Source organism: Pseudorca crassidens, chromosome 19, assembly GCF_039906515.1.
Source record: "Pseudorca crassidens isolate mPseCra1 chromosome 19, mPseCra1.hap1, whole genome shotgun sequence".
In the NCBI taxonomy this organism is placed as follows: domain Eukaryota; kingdom Metazoa; phylum Chordata; class Mammalia; order Artiodactyla; family Delphinidae; genus Pseudorca; species Pseudorca crassidens.
Window position 1 is genome coordinate 44,358,506 of NC_090314.1, and position 20,159 is coordinate 44,378,664.

General features: G+C 41.3%; 1 protein-coding gene and 1 long non-coding RNA gene across 5 annotated transcripts in view; one reads left to right on the top strand and one right to left on the bottom strand.

Moving 5' to 3' along the window:
• Nucleotides 1–624: 624 nt before the first annotated feature.
• Nucleotides 625–18,540, bottom strand: LOC137212325 (keratin, type I cytoskeletal 12-like). 2 transcript variants are annotated; one of them, XM_067715592.1, is made up of 8 exons: nucleotides 18,004–18,390; nucleotides 17,532–17,614; nucleotides 16,415–16,571; nucleotides 15,304–15,465; nucleotides 15,077–15,202; nucleotides 14,716–14,936; nucleotides 1,321–1,386; nucleotides 625–769 (listed from the first exon to the last, which is right to left on the bottom strand). In XM_067715592.1, the coding sequence occupies exons 1-8, from the start codon at nucleotides 18,373–18,375 to the stop codon at nucleotides 625–627; spliced, it is 1,332 nt and encodes a 443-aa protein (XP_067571693.1). In that variant the 5' UTR covers nucleotides 18,376–18,390. The 2 variants fall into 2 exon arrangements, with proteins under 2 accessions (XP_067571693.1, XP_067571692.1); XM_067715591.1 differs by lacking the exons at nucleotides 625–769; nucleotides 1,321–1,386 and adding exons at nucleotides 13,051–13,513; nucleotides 13,989–14,059 and having other exon boundaries at nucleotides 18,004–18,540.
• The window catches only part of LOC137212331 (uncharacterized), a 35,366-nt gene continuing 29,987 nt past the window's right edge, over nucleotides 14,781–20,159 (top strand). Inside the window, exons 1-2 of one of the 3 annotated variants that reach the window (XR_010937452.1) lie at nucleotides 14,781–15,130; nucleotides 16,732–16,857. This is a non-coding gene — a long non-coding RNA (uncharacterized lncRNA). The remainder of the gene's footprint in view (nucleotides 15,131–16,731; nucleotides 16,858–20,159) is intronic. The other 2 variants (XR_010937451.1, XR_010937450.1) reach the window with 2 other exon arrangements.

The following is a 20,159-nucleotide window of genomic DNA, read 5'->3' on the forward strand; positions in this document are numbered from 1 at the left end:
TTCATTTATAGCTTTATTTATTTGAGTCCTCTCTCTTTTTTCTTGGTTAGTCTAGTTAAAGATTTGTCAATTTTATCTTTTCAAAAAACCAACTCTTAGTTTTGTTGACCTTTTCTATTGTCATTCTAGTCTCTATTTCATTTATTTCTGATTCTTCAATTCCTTATTTCCACTTCTATGAGTATGTTGCACTCAGTGATTGGATTTTATTAACTCTTTTATTGTTGGTGTGCAGTGTATGCTCAACAAGTATTTATTGAAGGAAGGAAGGAAGGAAGGTTTAAAATTTGACAAAGATGTGAAAAAGACACCAACTAGTTTTTGCCTGTTAAACTTACTCCTAATATGTGAAGAGCATTGCATTAAAGAGAAGAAATTAAAAACAAATTCAGCTTCTGTTGGGGGGTATATTTAAAATGCAAAGATTGACCAGAACCAGTGAGGATGACCTGCAACAGGAAGAACTTTTATTGAAATACCACCATAGAGAAAGCCAAAGAGATGTTACTATTCTAAAAATAACTTGTTTCAGTTCATTGGAAGAAAAGCAGAAAAATAAGAAGGCTCTTATTTAGGAACCTAGTTTCAATTTGATATTTTGATTTAAGGGCATCCTTTTTGGGCTCAGGAAGGCACCCTTTGTTCACTCTTCACATTGTTGACTTTGGTGGACTTCTTTCCCATAGCATGAACTCTAGATGAGAGAACTTTGCCACGAGGATCTATTTCTTCAACAATTGTTTTAACCATGGTGGCTTTAGATGAATCTAAAATGACATGTATATTGCAGCAATATGGATGCAACTAGAGTTTATCATACTAAGTGAAGTAAGTCAGAAAGAGAAAGACAAATACTATATGATATCACTTATATGTGGAATCTAAAAGATGATACAAATGAATCTACCTATGAAACAGAAACAGAATCATGGACTTGGAGAACAGACTCGTGGTCGCCAAGGGGGAGGGGGTTGGGGGAGGGATGAACTGGGAGGTTGGGGTTAGCAGATGTCAGCTGTTATATACAGAATGGATAAACAACAAGGTCCTATTGTATAGCACAGAGAACTATATTCAATATCCTATGATAAACCATAATGGAAAAGAATATAAAAAAAGAATGTATATATGTGTATAACTGAATCACTGCTGTACAGCAGAAATTAACACAACATTGGAAATCAACTATACTTCAATTAAAAAAAGAAAAAAGTAAAATGACACATATGAATTGTTAGAATTTATCAAATTCATAAAGAGGAAATAACTCATCACTTGAAACATACAGAAATAAACATTGAATGCTCAACACAGCTTTTGTTTACCTGATTTCCTGGTCCTCCATAGCCTTTTTTTTTTTTTTTTTTTTTTTTGTGGTACGCGTGCCTCTCACTGTTGTGGCCTCTCCCGTTGCGGAGCACAGGCTCCGGACGCGCAGGCTCAGCGGCCATGGCTCACAGGCCCAGCCGCTCCGCGGCATGTGGGATCTTCCCGGACTGGGGCACGAACCCGTGTCCCCTGTATTGGCAGGCGGACTCTCAACCACTGTGCCACCAGGGAAGCCCAACAGTTTTAAAATGCTGTATGGATTGTAAAATTATCTTTTAATCAAGTTATTGAATTATTAAAATTGAAATATCAAAGAATTAGGATATTAAAATACATTTAAAAACCTGACTCTCTTCAATGCTTCATCATTAACCGTAAATAACAATAATTAGACAGGTAATTGGTGTAACAGGTCTACATTCTGCATATGTAAAGAAAATATTTCCAAAGGAACACTGTGACAAAAAAGGAAAGAAGATTTTTTTTTTTAAATGCGCAAGTTTAAGTGGTTTCTCCTTTCCAGGAGGCGTCACCCCGGGCGATCCCACGTGGTTAACCGCACCTGCCCCGCCTTTCTATTTCCACCAGGGGGCAGCGCTCACCTGCAAATGAGTGTTTCTTGGGGGTGACTTCGGTCTCCATCGCACAGGCCCTCAGCTGGAAATTATTACACCCCTGTTAAGAAGAAACCTTCCACGTGCCGCGGAGCGGCTGGGCCCGTTGGCCATGACCGCGGAGCCTGCGCGTCCGGAGCCTGTGCTTCGCAATGGGAGAGGCCACAACAGTGAGAGGCCCGCGTACCGCAAAAAAAAAAAAAAGAAACCTCAACATTTATCTCTTCAAAGTCCAGAGCACAATGAATATAAAGACAAAATTTCCTTACATTTATATCAAGATTTACAACTTCCAAAGGGATTTCTTGTATATTATCTTATTTGAACCTTACAATGAATCTGGGAATTAGGAAGAGAGGTTTCCTTCCTCTTATTTAAAGATGAGGAAACTGAAGAAAGGGACGTTCAAGGATACACAGCATCGAACTGGTGAGTCAGGCCAGAATGAGCCTTGAGATTCAGTGTGGGTCCTTTCATTATATATAGTTATCTTAAGGTCAGGTAGAAAAGTAAAACTCAAACAATGCAAAAATCCTTCTTTAATGAAAAGCACAAATGTATTTCTTACAGGAGTTTGGAGGTAAGGCCCTGGGTGAGGGGGTGTGGGTGGGGTTTAGGCCCAGTGCGGTTGGAGGGGGTCTCCGAGGGGGTCCCCGAGTGTAGGGGTGGGGCCCTGGGTAGGGGTGTAGGGGTCTCCCCTAACCGTGGGTGGGTCCCGCTGAGTGTAGGAACTCCCCGCCTCCCCCAGCCACCCCTCAGGAGTGCCAGTCCTGTAGGTCCGGCCTTTACTTTTGCTCCCCCTTCCCTCCCTCCCACTCCCTCAGGACCTGCGCGGCTGGAGGAGGCCTAGGTGAGCACAGGATCAGGCCTGGGGTCTCAGCAGGCTTCTGGGCGCCCACGTGGGTGGGGGAAACCTGGTCAAGCTCCCTTTTGATCCACTGCCCTCCCAATGGTCCCCCAATTTCCCCCTTTGGGAGTGGGATTCCTTCCCCTCCCCGAGCCGGCCTCAGGGGCACCGGTCCCATCCCGCCTCCACTTCTCCTCCCCCCTCACGGGCCCCCCACACGCCCCACGTCCATCTGGTCACTGGGGGTTCCCCCTGTCCCCTTAGGTGTTCGTGGTCCCCCACTGGTGCCTCGTGGGTGCCCTAGTTGTGCAGAGACGCGAATTCCGCATCCTCCTAGCCCCCCATCTTGACTCCGCCTGCCCCACCTCCCCACCTTCCTTAGTAACCCTGTGATCTGAAGTTGCTCCCCAGTACCCTAGAGCTGCATCCCAGTTGAGTTTGTCCTCCCCTGATAGGTTCCATTTCCCTAACTTCTCCTTCCCTTCTGAAACTTTTCAGCTTGTGTGGGAACAGGTGTTAAGAAGATAACTATCTGGTTAGTCTAATTCAGTCTAAGGTGTTACTTACCAACAAAGGTGGGTAGGGGTGGAGAAGTAGTCACCAAAACTATTTACATTAAAAATGTACCTTTTATCTAAGTGAAATTTCAGGCAGTGTGATGATGAAAATTTTGGAGAAAAGACTTTTCTGTATTCTTTCAATAAATACAATTTGACTATTAGATCAGCTGAATCAGGAAAGAGGGTAACAAGGTTTTTTGTTTGTTTTTGTCTGTAGTCTTTTTTCCTCACCTGGAAGGAAGGGGAAGTGCCCTGGCTCCGATTTCCCCACTTTTGTGCATTGACCATGTTTTATATACCAGAAATCTTACATGGGTCCTGAAGATGCAAAGATAGGTAAGATGTGGTCTTTGCTCTAAAGGAAGCCATATCTTGGGGGCAGAGGGTAGGGGGTAATACAAAAATAATTGCAAAATAGGATGAAAAGTTTAATAATACAGATTTATATAAAACATATGAAGCACCCCAAAAAGAGAAACCAGCCTCTGGAGGACTTAGGGAAATTCGTTTGAATGGTGTCTTTAAAAAATGAGTGGGGAAAAAATTTTTCTAGGCAGAGGGACCAGCATATATAAAGGAGGTGTAAACATGCATGACATATTTGAACAACTGTGAAAAGTTTGGTTTGGCTAGGGCATAAAATTTGTATGAGTGAGTGCCAAGAGATAAGCCTGGAAAAATAGGTTGGGGGCAGATGGGGAAGGATCTTTAATGTCATTCTAAGGAATTTGGACTTGGTCCCATAGTCAGGGGGTGGACCATTGAAGGTTGCTAAGCAGCGGATGAACATACTCTTAATTTTTAGAAAGATAACATTATTGGCAGTGTACTGTATGGACTGGAGGGAAACTGGAGGCAGGGAGATGAGAAAGGAGAATTTGCAAGGGTCTGTGGGGAGTGTAAGAAACAATGACAACTTCAAGAAAGTTGCAGTGGGGTGGTAAGAAGGGGAAGTTAGAAGATAGAAATGGTGGCATTTGACTATTGACTAGTTACAGGTTGATCAAGGAGAGGGAGGAAACCTTAAATGACAAGAGGTTTCCAGTTTTGGACTGTGGGGAGTGCCATTAACTAATATGGGAAAGCCAAGGAGGAGCAGGTTTTGTAGGAAAGATAATGAGTCCAGGATAACAAAGATTAGGGATGAAACACCTGTCAACACCCAGGTATAGATATTCCATAGGCATTTGCAATGTGAGTTCTGGGATTCAGAAACTGTGGCTAGATTTGGAAGTTTTAGTGGCAAAGAGCAACTGTGGAATGGGATGAGATTTCCCAGGGAGAATGGGTAGAGATGAGGACCAAGAATAAAACCTCGAGGAACTGTAACACTTAAGGAGAAACAAAAGAGATTGAAAGGTAACAAAGAAAAAAAGAGAAAACCAAGAGACAGAAGTTTCAAGAAAGCCAAGGAGAGGAAGAGGAGAATTTCAAGAAGATGGAGTGGTCAACAACATCAAAGATATCGATGGTTCAGAGACGTCAAGTAGGACGAGGGCTTTCAATATGGCTGTTATGGCTTCTGGAAAGACCGTATAAGTACTGGGGAGTGAGTTCTTTCAAAGCTACTAACTAAAATACATACAGATTCTCATTCTTTATAGTTTGTGAATTATATAACATGACATGAATTTGCACAGATTAAAGGAAAATTTTAATTTCCTTTAAAGGAAATTGATATAAGAATTTAGGAGAGAGCTTAAGGCTTAGGGATCATCAATATTGAGGTGATAGTCAAAGTCTTGAGAACAACTGCATTTTTAATGTAGAGAAGAGCAGAAGGTTAAGACTGGAAGTTGAGGAAACCCTCAGAATTAGGCTTAGCACAGAGGAAAAGCAAGTACTTGGTAAAGGGAGTGAATAGGAGTCATCTGGAAGCTGGAAAAGCCTTAGGGAATCACAGCATGGATTGAAGTATGGGTGACTCACCTGGTGGAGTCTACAGAACCTCCTAGAAGTTCTTCCAGGTCTTGAGTTTCAACTTCCGCAGAGAGATCAAGGAAAATGAGGTCTAGAAAAATGTTTATGATATTGGCCACAAGATCCTTGAAGATCTGAAAGCAAGAATTTTCTGGACAGTTTAGGCCCAGAAGCCAAACCATCTGTCACTAGGGAAGGAGAGGATGGTGATGGAATGACGCCATCTGTGTCTTGTATTGCTACAGCATCCCGCATGGGCGTAAAAGACAAAAGGATGATGAAGAGGGAAGCAAGGGTGGAGTGAATACAAGGTTGTTGGATGTAGAATGCACTTGGAAACAGAAGCAAGTAGAATTTTGGAGCTCCTTAGAGCTTCTGGGAAACAAACAAACAAACAAACAAAAAGGAGAAAATTTAGGGAGCCAAGAAGTGAGATAGCTGTTAGATACCTGGAAAGAAAGAGTAATCAGAAATAATAGTGATCCAAGAGAGAGTGAAGCCTCAGTGATGTAGGAAACCACCTGTTGGATGACTAATTTAACCTTTATCATAGGGAACTTTTCATAAGGAACAGATATGTGGTATCATTTAAAAAATGACTGAAAAAAATTCTGTATTTTTTAGAAGAGTCATTGTGGTGAATGGGCATTGAGTTGGAAGATGTGTATCATTCTCCCTTGTACTTTTAGAATAATAGACTTCATTTCCTTGTACCATGAACTCAGGGGCTGCCCTGTGATACTTGAAAGAGGTGGCTACAGCTATAAATATGGATGTGACATTGAGGTATCCCCATGAACTTGGGAGAAAAGGAAAATATAGTTGCCTTCCTAACTGAACTAATAAAACCCAAATATAATCTATCTCCTGGAGTCAACACCTGGGTAAGGAGTGTGGTCATCAGGGAATATCAAAAGGGGAATTCAGAGAAGGTGCCTTTGGCTTCATCTTAGGCAGAGAGATGCTAAATTTGGGCACATGGACAATGCAGCCACTAGAGAGGAATTGCCTAGTGTGGGGCAAGGATGTTTCACCTGGCCTCAGTAAGATCTGGGGGAAGTGTTCCTCAAACCTCTGCTTGAATCTGTGCTTATGCAGCAACTTTATGATCCCTAATTCATCCTACAAAGTAAGCCTTTAGCAGGAAAGTGAGTGATCAGGAAGGAACATCTTTCTGATGTTTATCTTGAACATCTGGAAAGAAATGTCCCTTAGTGTTAACTAATAAACTGGAATTCTAATCTATACATTAGTATTGTATGAATACAATCATTGTCAGTCTGTCGTCAAGTGCCAGGTCACCTTTGGGTATACTGGTAAAGTCAAGTTTCTGGACGTGCAAGGCTGAGAGGGACCGATTCTAGGCTGTAGAAAGTTTTTCAAAGTCATTCTAATCTATATTTTTAAAAAACCCTCTTGATAATCAGTCTTGTGGGCAGCCTTCTGTCTGCCTCACGTATTCCCGTATCCTCCGTTAGGAATTCTGTCAGTAAGCATTACTTTCAACAGTTAGTTGGGAAAGAAGATAGAGCTTGTACAGGCTCAAGAACTGATGATGAAGAATAGTTTTAGGAAATGTATAGATTAGAGATGACAAGCACAAAGCATGCTTGCTCCCACTCTTCTGTCGTGGCAGTGACGCTCTGTGCCGCTGAGCCTAGACTGACTCTAGGACTTTTCTTAATGACGTTAATGCAGGAAGTCACAACCCGTGGCCTAGACTGGATCCTCGTGAGGTAAAACGCTGCCCTGTCTAGTTTAGATGGGTTGTTAGGGATTCTGGCCATCAGAATTACAGAAGTCAGCTGGAAAGGACCTAAAGGATGGTTTATCTTTTGAGCTTTTGAGCTGCTCTAATTACTAAAAAGTTTGTCTGTATATTGAACTGAAATCTGCCACACAATATAGCTTGCATTACGCCACATGGAACTTAGCTTTGGAGTCTTTTAGATATTTGAAGAGGGATACTTTGTCCTTCTAAATCTTTTATTTTCTAAGCAAAAGGGTCACCAGTTTATTCAGTTGTTCCTTAGATGACACTTCTGTTATGACCTAGGTTGCCATAACTTGGATCACTTCCAAATTTGCAGGATTTATCTGGCCTCTTTTTTTTCTGTCTCTAGTATTAGTTCAAGGAATATATATATATATATATATATATATATATATATATATATATATATATGTATTTACTCATTTAAGCAATGCATGCTAACTGTGTTTTATTCCAATGCATCACCCTCCAGCATAATATTACTTCTGGAGATATAATGCAGTGCAGAATTTCTTGTTTTCCTATTAATTCGATAGAAATTATTTAAACTTAATAACTAATCATTAGTAACAAAATTCTCCTCTTCTCTTGGTTTCAGGGCTTGCTTTCAGAATGGCTCAGGTGCCTTGAACATATTTTAATAGAAACTTGTTTTAGTCACTTTTTGGGTTCACCCTCTTGTCTTGGGTGTGGGACCAAAGGCTTGTCCCTCAGATAGTTGTGATTGTGGTGGTGATTAACGAGTTGGCTCCTAAGCTGTAATTATCTTCCTCCTTCAATTAAAATTACATTTTTATATTACAACATGAGCTATTGCAAAATCGAATAATACGCGTTGGATCTTTATTTCCCTCTAAGCAGCTTCCCCTGACAATAGATGCTTTTTTCTTCCGGATTGTTAGGTACTGAGGAGGACATTCTTCCTGATAAAGATTGATCAGTGGGCACTTTGCAGTATTGCTTTTTTCTGTTTTCCTGTGTCCTCACTTGCTGTTATATAGTGATTAAAATACACTCTATTATTATTTCCAGCTTAGAGAATTTCGAGAGACTCATGAACTAGGACCATACTGATATGACAGCATAACTGGTGCCAATGAAATATTCAATCAACATATGCTTTTATTTTAAACTGTGCCAAATGATGGGCTTGATTAATTGTTGTGGGGTTTTTTTGCGGTACGCGGACCTCTCGCTGTTGTGGCCTCTCCCATTGCGGATCACAGGCTCCGGACGCGCAGGCTCAGCGGCCATGGCTCACGGGCCCAGCCACTCCGCGGCACGTGGGATCTTCCCGGACCAGGGCACGAACCCGTGTCCCCTGCATCGGCAGGCGGACTCTCAACCACTGCGCCACCAGGGAAGCCCTGATTAATAGTTTTAACTGGATTTTATCTAATACTTTCCCACGAATTTTTCAATCATTTTGACAATGTGTAAACTGAGTGTGATGTTTCCAAGCAGCACTTCAACCAACATGTATTTGGCATACCTACATTCTGCCACACCCTGCATTAGTCCTGGGAATTTATTTCTGGTTGGCCAAAAATACATGGTCCAGCCTTTGAAGAGGAATCAGGCACATGAACTCATCCAAAAATAAAGTTCAGACCACCATGGCCAAAGCACATAGGGTTCTCAGAAGAAGGCCTCTTAGTCTTGTGGGGAAGCATCCCAGGGGAGTTGCTCTTTGCTCCTGTTTCTGCCTACCCACTCCCACTTAACCACACGTGGAGATGTTATGTACTCATCTAGGCTCTGCTCAAATGCTTCTTCCGCCAAAAGAGTGGCCCTGGTCCTCATGCCCCAGCCCTGTGTATTCTCTCCCTTTTCCAACCTTCTCTGGTCCCTCATCTGCACTTTCTCTCATAGGTACGTCTCTTTATACCTCAAGGTAAGTTTATTTGCATATATGTGTATGTTTGCTCACTGTTGTTTCCGTAATGCCCAATAAATATTAGTTCGATTGAAAGAAAAGACTATTTTAGATAGAACACCTTGGTTAAATAAGGGGGAACAAGTTCTATTTTGGTCTAGATTGCCAGGAGTATTAAGATTTTAGACTTAATTTTTTTTTTTCATGGAAAGCCAGTCTTCTATCAGTTGGTTCAAGAGAACTGCTTTGTATCCATAGTTAGTTGATTGCCTGCGTACAAACCACCCTCTAATGATGAATACGAGGATTCTGAGGTTGCTTCTACAAATAAACATTAACGGACTCATTTTTTTCCTTATAAAGACTGCACAGAAATCAAGTTACTCTATTTTGTGAAAACAACTCCTAGTACTCTTTAGATAGATGGGAAAAAGTCCTCAGGTTAATTTGCTTAAGAAAAAGTCATGTATTAAATGACTGCTTATTGAAACTGAAGATCACTTTTTACTGAGTCATCAGCAACAGTGTACTGAGCAATACGATTTGTATCAGTATGTCTTGCGAAATTGTCAAGTCAGGAGTTGCATATATATTTTTTAAACTTTAATAACTTTATTGAGATATAATTCACATACCGTAAAACTCACCCATTTAAAGTGTACAATTCAGTAGTTTTTAGTATATTCACAGAGTTGTGTGGGCTGGTTTATTTTATTTTAAAAAAGGAGATATATTTTAGATAAAAAATCCTTTTATAAATATGTTGCTGAATGTTGCAGCCACAGCTTTTATTAAAAAGTTGTAGTGATGGAGAGGATACATTTAATTAGGAAACTAATGGTTTTTAGTTTGATACTGAGTTTATGATACTAATATTAAACAATGACATTTTAATCTTAGATCCAGTACCAAGATTTAAGAAACATTTACTACCCCATTAAAAAGCCATTTACTTAGGTATATGAATACATTTTTTTCATTTGATGTTTGAGTATATTTTTAAAAGGCTAGGTAGTTCAGACTGTCTGTCTGGTTCTCTACACTGTAAATAACTACTAGCTTTCTTTTTTACTTTATGCCTTATAGAACTTGCCTCTTTACTGGTGGACTTTCTGGAAACTAATACCACTTATTTAAATAAGAAAGTGTTAATTTATTAAGTTGATACTTTTAAACAGGTTTGCTTTTTTCTTCTCTTTTCTTTCTCTCTTTCTTAAAACAAACAAACAAACAAACAAATCCCGAACCCATTTTCTAGTATCCAGCATATCTCAAGTGGCTTAAAAAGCAGGGTTAATTTTTTTTAAGGTTCGTATCCTGAGATTCCAGTAGGTGGCACTCTTACAAAGCCTGAAGATTTGACTGCTTTGGCAATGCGTGATCGTTTTCTAGATGGTTCCCTTTTTACTGTGACCTACTTGCAAACCCATTTGTTCTGGATAACTAAAGTTCATTTTCCCTCTAATTGTCAGAGTTGCATATAGTGTTTGTTAAGCATTTAAAAAATGTACAAAAGAAAAAATATTCTTCAAACACCTTGATTAATTTCCAAGAGATAACCACTCTAACAATTTAGTATATACAATATTTTCCAGAACTTTCTCTAGCCTACCCGCACAGTAAATGCAGATAAATGTTAAAATTTAAATTAATAAAATTTTAGATTTTAAAATAATCATAATGATATGCTTGTCTTTGTTTTCTGATCCTGTACCTGGGTTTTTTCTTATGAGTTATTTTCCTTCAAGACAGACCTCTCATTTCTGCAATTCATTAATTGCTGAGTCTGAAAGGACCTTTTACATCTGTGTTGAATTACGGCTTGTGGTGTAGTGAATGAGGCCTAGACTTTCATGATAAGGATTCTATGCTAACTGCATTTCCTGGCAGTGAGAGTAGGGTAAAGAGAACTTAAATAATAAGAAATCTAATGCTTCCTTTGCCAACTGAAGACTGTAGAATATTCTAAGATTTTATCAGAATAGGACTGTGATTTTTAACTTGCTGGCTATTCCAGGAGATGCTAGCTATTGGTTCTTCAGTGGGAAATTTTGTGAAATCACTGATTTTTTTAAAATACGTTTTTCTCCCACAGTATAACTTAAGGGCAGCCAATTTCCCCCAGAATGAGCAATCCAAGAGACCAAGCCAGACAGAAATGCTTTTGTGACCTAACCTTGGAATTCACACGCTGTCACTCCTTCAGTAGGTCTGCTTTACTCCTTGTGGAAGGGAACCATGCTCAGGGGCATGAGTACCAGGAGGTGAGGCTCATTGGACCATCTTGGAGGTTACCACAAGGAGTGGTTACTTTATCTATTTATTTCATTGAGGTATAATTGACATATACCATTATATTAGTAGTGTTGGGTATACAACGTAATGATTTAATATTTGTATGCATTGGGAAATGGTCACCACAATGAGTCTAGGTAACAGCCATCCATAGATGGTTACTTTAAAGCCATGGGATTAGATGAGGCCGCCTAGGGAGCGAGTGTAGAGAGAGAAGACAATAGGATTAAGTCAACATTTAGAAGTCACAAAGAAGAGTCTGAGAAAAAGCTTCCAGTGAGGTGATGCCTTTGGGAGACCAGTAGAGAAAATATTCCCAAAAGAAGGGAAGGCTGAGAAACTAGGATAATAGCTAAGAAATGACCACCGACTTTACACATGTGCAAAATTCCTTTCTCCTTGGAGTTTCACACAATTCAGATGTAAGGAAAACAGAGGCAGTTTAAAGCAGTAACTATTTGCAGCCACTTTTGAGTACCAGGAAGTGGCATCATTTATTACTTGGGGGCTGTGGAGCTTGGGCGGGAAAAGACCTTGATAATCTCTTTAGGTCTGAAAGGTAAGGTTCTCCTAGCATCAGTTCTGGAAGGTGAGGTCTAGACAGAGAGCTGAATTGCCGTGCATAATAAAGTAAGATGAATGGAGCATCTGAGATCACTAGCAAATTTAAAAAGAAGTGTGACTTCAGAAAGCTGCATACGGAAGCAAGTCAGCTGAAAATGACATAATAATCTTCTGTGGGCTTTTGCACCCAGTGCTGGAATGCCTCCAGGTTTGCCTGACTCTCTCCTCTCCATTCTGCTCCTTTGACGCTCCTTGCTCATCAGTTCCCCTGGTTTCTCCAAAACATTTTGGTTACACACAGTAAATAATAATAGGACACAAATATTGAGTACTTCTAAGTGCCAGGGACCGTTCCTACTGTTTTATGTATGTTACCTCACTTAAGCTTCACAAACTCACCCCACTTTAAAGATCAGGAAACAGAAGCAGGCAAGAGGTTGAGTTACTTGCTATTAAGTATTAGGGTCAGAATTTGAACCCAGTCTGGCTTCAGAGATCAGGCTCTTAATTGTTAAATCTTGCTTTCGTTTTCCTTTTAGGGTTTTGAATTTGGCAACCCAGATTGAACCACAGTCTACTCAGGCTTAGACTTTGGCCACCTTCTGCCCCAACCCAGAACATGACATCTGTTATCGACTTGTGGGTCTACCCCACCCCAATAGAAACCCCACCCTGGGCCTTGCTGGTGCCCAATAGGAGGAAGGCCGTCAAAGCAGTGTTTGTTGACGCCCCTGTGTCCTTTCTTATGTGCTTCCTCTGTTCCCTTTCTCCCTTCTCTGCCTGGTTGGTTTCTGTATGAAGCATTTGGTTGCCTCCTCACAAATTTTTCTTCCTCCAAGCGTCCTTTGAACTTCCATCCGCCCTATCTCACTGTATCACTGTTCCCAGTAGATGTCTATCTCTGCCCTCAATTGGGAACTCCTCCAGGCAAGGACCATATCTTTATTCACCTTCGAGGCTTGAGTTGGGCACACTATGGGAGTTCATTAGTGTTTCTTGATTGAATGAAAGAAAGTGCTAGAAAAAGAACAGGACAAACGTTATCCCGTGTAGTGCACAGTACAATTTTTTTTTGTAACCTTGATGGGCTGATGTAAAAAGGAAAGAACTTCTAAAAGAATCTTCTTAACTTAATCTCCCACTTCAACATCTTTATCTCAGTGTTTATCTAATACTAATAATTAGTATTTCACAAACCTCTCTCTATGCCCTTGACACTATTGTTGGAGTCAAGGAGGTACACACTTCACATTATTACCATTCATCTTTTATTAAGATTAACTTTTTAAAAACATGCTACTTGATCAAAGTCCGGTGATTAAAAATATGTTCCAGGTCACTAGAAGAAAGTTTATTAAAAGACTACTCTAGGTCCAGGAAGAGGTAAGGCAATTTTGATTTGTTATAAAGACCAACATTTCCACAACTATTTGTAATTAAATTTTGTTTCAGAAGGCCAAAAAAGGCTCAAAGTGAATAGGGAATCCAAAGAAAATCAAACAAACAGAAATCGAGATTGAATGCTTTTGTGACCAGTATCATCTAGAGCAGTATCATCTTGCTCTAAAAGGAATAATTTCTACTTGTAAATTTCTTGTTCCTAAGGAAACAATCATGGGGCAGATCTTGTGAAATTTTATATTATTTCTTCAATTTCCTGAACTTGGGAGGAGACCACCTCACCATTCACCACTTCCTGCACAATTGTCTTGATTTTTCGGGCTCTGGTAGGGTCTAAAGATAAAAATGGAACAAAGAGGGCAAAAGTTAGTGTTTCAAATACTCATCTAAAATTGGTTGTTTAACTTAAGCTTCTAAATTAGGTATGGACTGATACAGTCCATCAAATTTAAACTTTCAAAAGTGACTTTTGCATTCTAAACGAAATGCATTTTATTTAATAAAATGTATTCAGTGTTGTGCACAAATGAAAATATTTTTCTACTTAAAATTTAAAAAGTGTTTATGATTCTCATAATACTTTGTAGATTTTTTTTTCCTTCCTGAGCTTGCCAAAAGTTTTACCACAGAACAGACTACTCATTTTTCTGCAGGAATGCATAAATATTTTTTCTTTGCTCTGAATACAAATATACTTTAAGTTTAAATTAGTTAATAACACTGCAATATTCAATGAGATCTTACAGTTTTAGTCATTAACAGATGTGATTCTGACTTATTCCAAGTGCTTCTTAGGGAATCTGCCTACCTTTGGAGGAATCAGTTGACGGTGCTTGAGAGTTGGAGGCTGTCACAGAGGAACTTTCATCCAAACAGTCACTGTAAAGAAAACAAGGGAGTTGATATCACATGATGCTTTCTGGAATGAGAGGGAATAAGGAATTTGCTATTTGAGCTTAAAAAATGACCAACTGGAGAAAGTATTATACATTTCTTGATTAAGAATGATTGAACGATGCACCCTGAGAGTAATCAGCTGGTGCAGTGCACCTTTGCTTTCCAACCCTGCCTAAAATGGGCTCTTAAAGTGAAGCAAACTGGCCACTAATGGAAGATCTGGTTTCCTGATTTACAGTCCTGAATTCTTCCCACTAGTCCAGGCTGTTATTACTTTTGGAAAGTTCGCTACAGTAGGTCTGAGGTGATTGCGTGGCTGTGATTTGATGTCATTCTCAGCATCGGGGCATTAACATCAGAACTCAGACGGTTGATTTTTCTAATACTCATCTGCAGTATGCCTCTGTCTGTGATGCCATTGTCCATCCCAGCATTTTATTAACTTTTATCAGGGAAGATAACGGGTGACAACACTTTGCACAATGTAGAGCATTTAACAAATCTAAGGCATGTCTTTACTAGATGTGTTATTTTCTGTCAACTAAAGAACCCTTCCCACTTCTATTGCCCCCAAACTGCATCAGTGTCCACGGGCCGTCAGCCATTGAGGTTATTTTCAGCCTCAGTTATCTATTCACCTTTGGGCTTCTCCGTCCAGCAGGCGGCGGTAGGTCTCGATCTCCAGCTCCAGATGGGCCTTGATGTTCAGCAACAGCTGGTAGTCGGCGCTCTGGCGCTCGGCGTCACCGCGCACTTGCAGCAGCTGCTCCTCCACGTTGCCGATGAGCTGCCGCACCTGGGACAGCTGGCTGTAGTAGTCGCCCTCGGTTTCGGCCAGCGAGTCGTCCAGGGATTTCTTCTGCACGGGGGAGGGAAATGGCACAGACGTAACAATGGAGGGGACCGAAATGCGGAAGGCAGCCAATGGCCTTACTAATTTGGATGCAACATTTCCTTTGCAAGGCGAAAGGAAGCCGCGTCTTTTGGCGCGCGCCGTACCGTGGCGAGCTGGGACTGGAGCTCGATCTCCAGGGTTTGAAGCACGCGCCGCAGGTCGGTGACCACGCTCTTGCTGGACTGAAGCTCCTCGGTGTTGCTGCTGATCTCCTTCCTGAGCTCGGCGCTCTGCCACAGCAAAGAGGGGGGAGGGGACGTGAGCCAGCCCTGCGCCTCTCCCCGGTCTTTAATGCAAGTGTATCAACGCCTTTTGTCTTTGTTAGTGGTACCTTTTCAATGAACCAGGCTTCCGCATCCTCCCGATTCTGCTGGGCTACGGCTTCATACTGCCCCCGCATGTCGTTAAGGAGGCTCGTGAGGTCCACTCCGGGGGCAGCGTCCATTTCTACGCTGACCTCGCCTGGGCCGCCGGCCCGGAAGCTTTGGAGCTCCTGGGGACAGCGAGTGAGAGAGAGGGGCACAGGGGCCCATTGTCACTTTCGTGGGCCTCTTCCTCCACAAAACATAGTTGGTATAAAGACAAACCTATCAATATAATATATTCAAACATTTTTAACCTAAAATTCGTATTTTTATTCTGATTTTGAAAGAACTTAAGACACTTTCACGGGCCCCTAAACTCACCACGGGTCCTGGGTGCCGTGCCTACCATGCCTGATGGATGAGTTGGCCCCGCTTCTTGGGGCTCCACAACCTTTACAAGAAGGGAAGGCCTGGTGGAAAGGTACCCGGGGTTTTCAACTACAGCTGCCAAACCGAGGGCTGCAGACGGTCCCTGGGCTTCCCCACTGTTTGTACCACAGTCATTGCTTTACAGTGGAAAGCTTTTTAGGAGCCTAGTGCCAGGGTCATGCATGATTACTTATATACATTGCGATCTATCAGAGTTCCATGTGTGTATTACACTGGGTATAATTCATTTCTCTAACATATATAACAGTCTGTATTATTGGTAGACTTTTATTTTTGAACTTTAAAAATACTATATCTTTTTCTTGATAAGTATCTCCTTTTACTTTCTATGACTAAAAGATTAATTCTTCAATCCTTCCAGAGCGTTTTTCACTAGATAGCGCAAAGTCAGCCTTTTAACATTTTTTCCCCAGCTAATGAATAAAAATACTATATTTTAAGAAATCACTAAATCAGGACAATTAAAATTCTGATTGTCCTTACCAAATGATGAAAATGACAAAAAGTGCCTCTCACGTGTTAAACTTTAACAGAAACCACCACCACAACTTCAAAACAAATGGTCATCTTAACAGGGGGATAGTGTATCATGCATATCTCTTCTAACTCCAGGTTTATAAATTTGAAATTGTAATTTTTGAGGCTGGTAGAAAAAAGCAGCTTAGAGAACTGTGCTTTCTGGCTCACCTCTTCGTGATTCTTCTTCCGGTAGGCCAGCTCCTCATTCAGGGTCTCGATCTGCATCTCCAGGTCGGCTCTGGCCAGGGTCATCTCGTCCAGCACCTTGCGCAGACCGTTGATGTCAGCCTCCACGTTCTGGCACAGGGCCAGCTCATTTTCGTATCTGAAAACCAAGTGCAAAACAGTCCAGGGAATCAACACACCCATTTGAATAAGCCCCCTGCGATCTTCAGGGCTGTTTTGCATATAAATTTAGCAGCATTGTAATGCATGAGACTGTTTTTGCTTTTCTAACTTTTTCTTTTCCTTTTTTTAAATGACAGGTTGCTACTCAGTGGGAGAGAAGTGAAAAAATTAGGAAGTGATACTTTTCTACCAGCGATGAACCGCAGTAGCACCGCATCCCAGGCTACCTCTTCCCGTCTGGCTGGCTGCCTTGGCTATGAACAGTCAGTAGCAGCCCCTCTCTAGGTGGAGTTTCTGATGGAATCCTAAAAGCGGTTGAAAATTAGATAATAATTAGTCATCTTGCTTAACCTTTATTCATGGTTTAATTTAAAAACAGTGATACTTCTTTAGTGACTCGTACTAAGGTTCAGGATCATCACCACTGCAACATCCTGTGAGGAAATTTTGCAGAGCAAAAAGGACGTTAGTATTCTCTCCTTATGTCTGACGGTGGTGTATGGGAAAGGAGGAGGCAATATAAAAATAAACGCCTGGTTAATGCTTTAGTTGTGTGTGTCATCGGGAAAAAGGTCACTTCATTTAGCGCCCAGGCAAAAACATTATTCATTCATTTGCATGCATGGAAGACTGAGGTTTAGGACTCTGGTGGAATTATCATGTCGCAACATGAGTCAATAACAAGTGTCGAATATGAAAATCCGTAGCCTTGGGTTTAAGTACTTTACAACTAAGTATGTGTAATGTGAGTTGTGTTTGAATCTCGTTACTTTCTGATAGAATGCCCAATGTGAATTTACCAAAACATTAAATGCATGGAGCATGTGAACTGCAGAAGGTTGGAAATATTTGCCGTCAATGAAGGCAGGAAAATAGAGAAAAAGAAGAGATCCTGGGGCCTGTCAACCATCATCAGTCTTTCTTTTAGTCTACTCACTTCATTCTGAAGTCTTCGGCAGCCAGTCTCGCATTGTCGATCTGCAAGAGCAGCTGGGCATTTGCAGTGCTCTCAGAAATGATCTGGCCAAACAGGGGAAGACACACAAAGTGAGGTCGTACAAGAGAGTGTTCTGCAAATATATCTTTGACAGGAAAATTTTAGGTGATGTTATAATGCTATTTTATTAAGGGTTTAAGGCAGTTAACTTTTAAAAGAAAATATGTATAGAGAATATTATTTAAAAATTAAGAAACATACATTTCCCCCAGAAAAGGTAGTGTAAAAAACAGTCACTTTATGGTAAATGATAAAATGAAACTAAATATCTTAAGATGAGAAATTATTCCAAATACAGTTGAATGGAAAGATATCTAAGTTTTAGGTGATTTATGACTGTAAAATATTGAAATAGCAAAAAAGAAAAGTAAAACATAATTCCCAAAGCCCCTCTAAAAAGCCATTTTGTTACCTTATTCCTGAGGTCTTCAATCAACAGTTGATATTTACTATAATCATTCGGTGGGTCTCCAGATCCTCGTATTTCGTACCATTCTCGAATTTTGTTTTCAAGGTCAGCGTTAGCCTCTTCTAGAGCTCGAACCTTATCCAGGTAGGAAGCCAATCTGTCATTAAGATTTTGCATAGTTTCCTTTTCTGATCCAGAAAGAAGGCCTCCATCGTTGCCAGAGAGAATCCCTAGAGAGCCCCCTCCTGGGCTTCCCCCAAATCCAATCCCCAGGCTCCCAAAGCCACCTCCCCTGGCTCCTCCATAACCAGCGCCCAGTCCTCCTGCAAAGGAACTTCCAGAGCCACCGCCAAAGCCGGAACTAGAAGCAAACATGGAAGCAGCTGTAAAGCCTCCCCCATAGCTGCCTCCAAAGCCAAAGGCACTTCCCCCGTAGCTGCTTCCAATGCTTGAGGCAGAAATGCCCCTGGCTCTGCCCAGTGTCACACTTTGGGAGGACAGCCACTGGGGCATCCCAGAGGTGTGCGCGGAGAGTGACATGGTGCTTCTCGAGAGACCCACAGCCAGGGATGGTGCAGTGTCAGCAAGACAGGAAGGCTAACCTTTTATAGGTCACCGAATGGGTGTTGCCGTTGAAAAGTTCACTCTCTCCATTCAAAATATGTCTCCCCTCCCCCCAACCTTTTTTGGCCAGCTCAACAAGAAAATGGTTTACGCACATTGACAATTCATTGGTATAGAACTAATTGAATAATTGTTCCCATTACATATTTGTGATAGAAAGAAGAAATCTGGGTGGAGTACAGATAGGTTGTCATAAGGAATTTTTCGTCTCCAAATTATTCCATTGCTTGTATTCTCAGCACTGCCCAGTGTCTTATGCACAGTAGGAAAGCAAAGAGTGACTGCTGAATGGATAAAGTAATGAATATTTCTTTCTAAGTCTTAAGCTTCTTAAAGTTCACTCATATTTCCTACCTGTTTCCTTTCGAAAACTCAATATAAACCATCTGATCATGATGTAGTGTATCTTCTGGCAGAATATCGTTTCAGAAACTGTTGTGAAACGCACTGGTGGGAGGTGGGGAACAAACACATTTTCCAGATTGATACCGGAATTTAAATTTTCAAAGATTTGAAAGTCTTGTCATTAGGTTGTTGCATGGTTTCTCTTTTTCTTTTTTTTTTCTGCGGTACGCGGGTCTCACTGTTGTGGCCTCTCCCGTTGCGGAGCGCAGGCTCCGGACGCGCAGGCTCAGCGGCCATGGCTCACGGGCCCAGCCGCTCCGGGCACGTGGCATCCTTCCGGACCGGGGCACGAACCCGTGTCCCCTGCATCGGCAGGCGGACTCTCAACCACTGCGCCACCAGGGAAGCCCGGTTTCTCTTTTTCTGATTCAGAAAGAAGACCTCTTAAACATTGAAAAATGCTATTTTTGAGTAGACTATGATGGTATTTCCAGCAGGTCTTCCTTTACATGAAGTTTGACCTTCCTAGTAAACTCCATGAAATCAGGAGCCTTGTCTGGTAGTTCATTACTCTACCGCCAACTTTGCTAGTGTATCAAAAAACAATTGATCTTTTTGTTTATGGAAATTGTATCAGTGCTCGTATCCTCAACCCCTTAACCCCCAAATATCCAGATATTATCTGCTCTGACTCCAGCCTCGCTGAAGGTGAGGTTCTTCAATTCTGTGGATAGTCCTATGAACAGCTAGAGCCAGCTGTGCCCACTGGTGATTTGGGGGCAAATGCAGAGAGGTTGCACTTGAAGCCCATGTCAGACCTCTAGAGTATCAGTTCTGGCAAATGGGATGATCTTGTGACCCCCTTTTTTTTTTTTTTATCACTTTCCTAGGAACAGGAATGATGAACTCAGAGTGAAATCCAACTACAACTTCCTTTTACCTTTTCATAGAAGGGAGATAGGCCAAGGGACATATTTTCTCCTAACTTATACACTTCACAAAGAGCAAGCAAGTGGGATGTCCAAATAAAGGGGTTTTTAAGCAAGAAATTTGCAGAATTTACATATTCTCATTCACAAGAGATATAGAGAGGAAGCAGCCATCCAATGCAGGCTCAGCTTGAAGAGAGGGGCCATGATCCATCCATTTATTCCATTCCTTGAGAGAATGGAAACTTGTTAAGTGGAAAT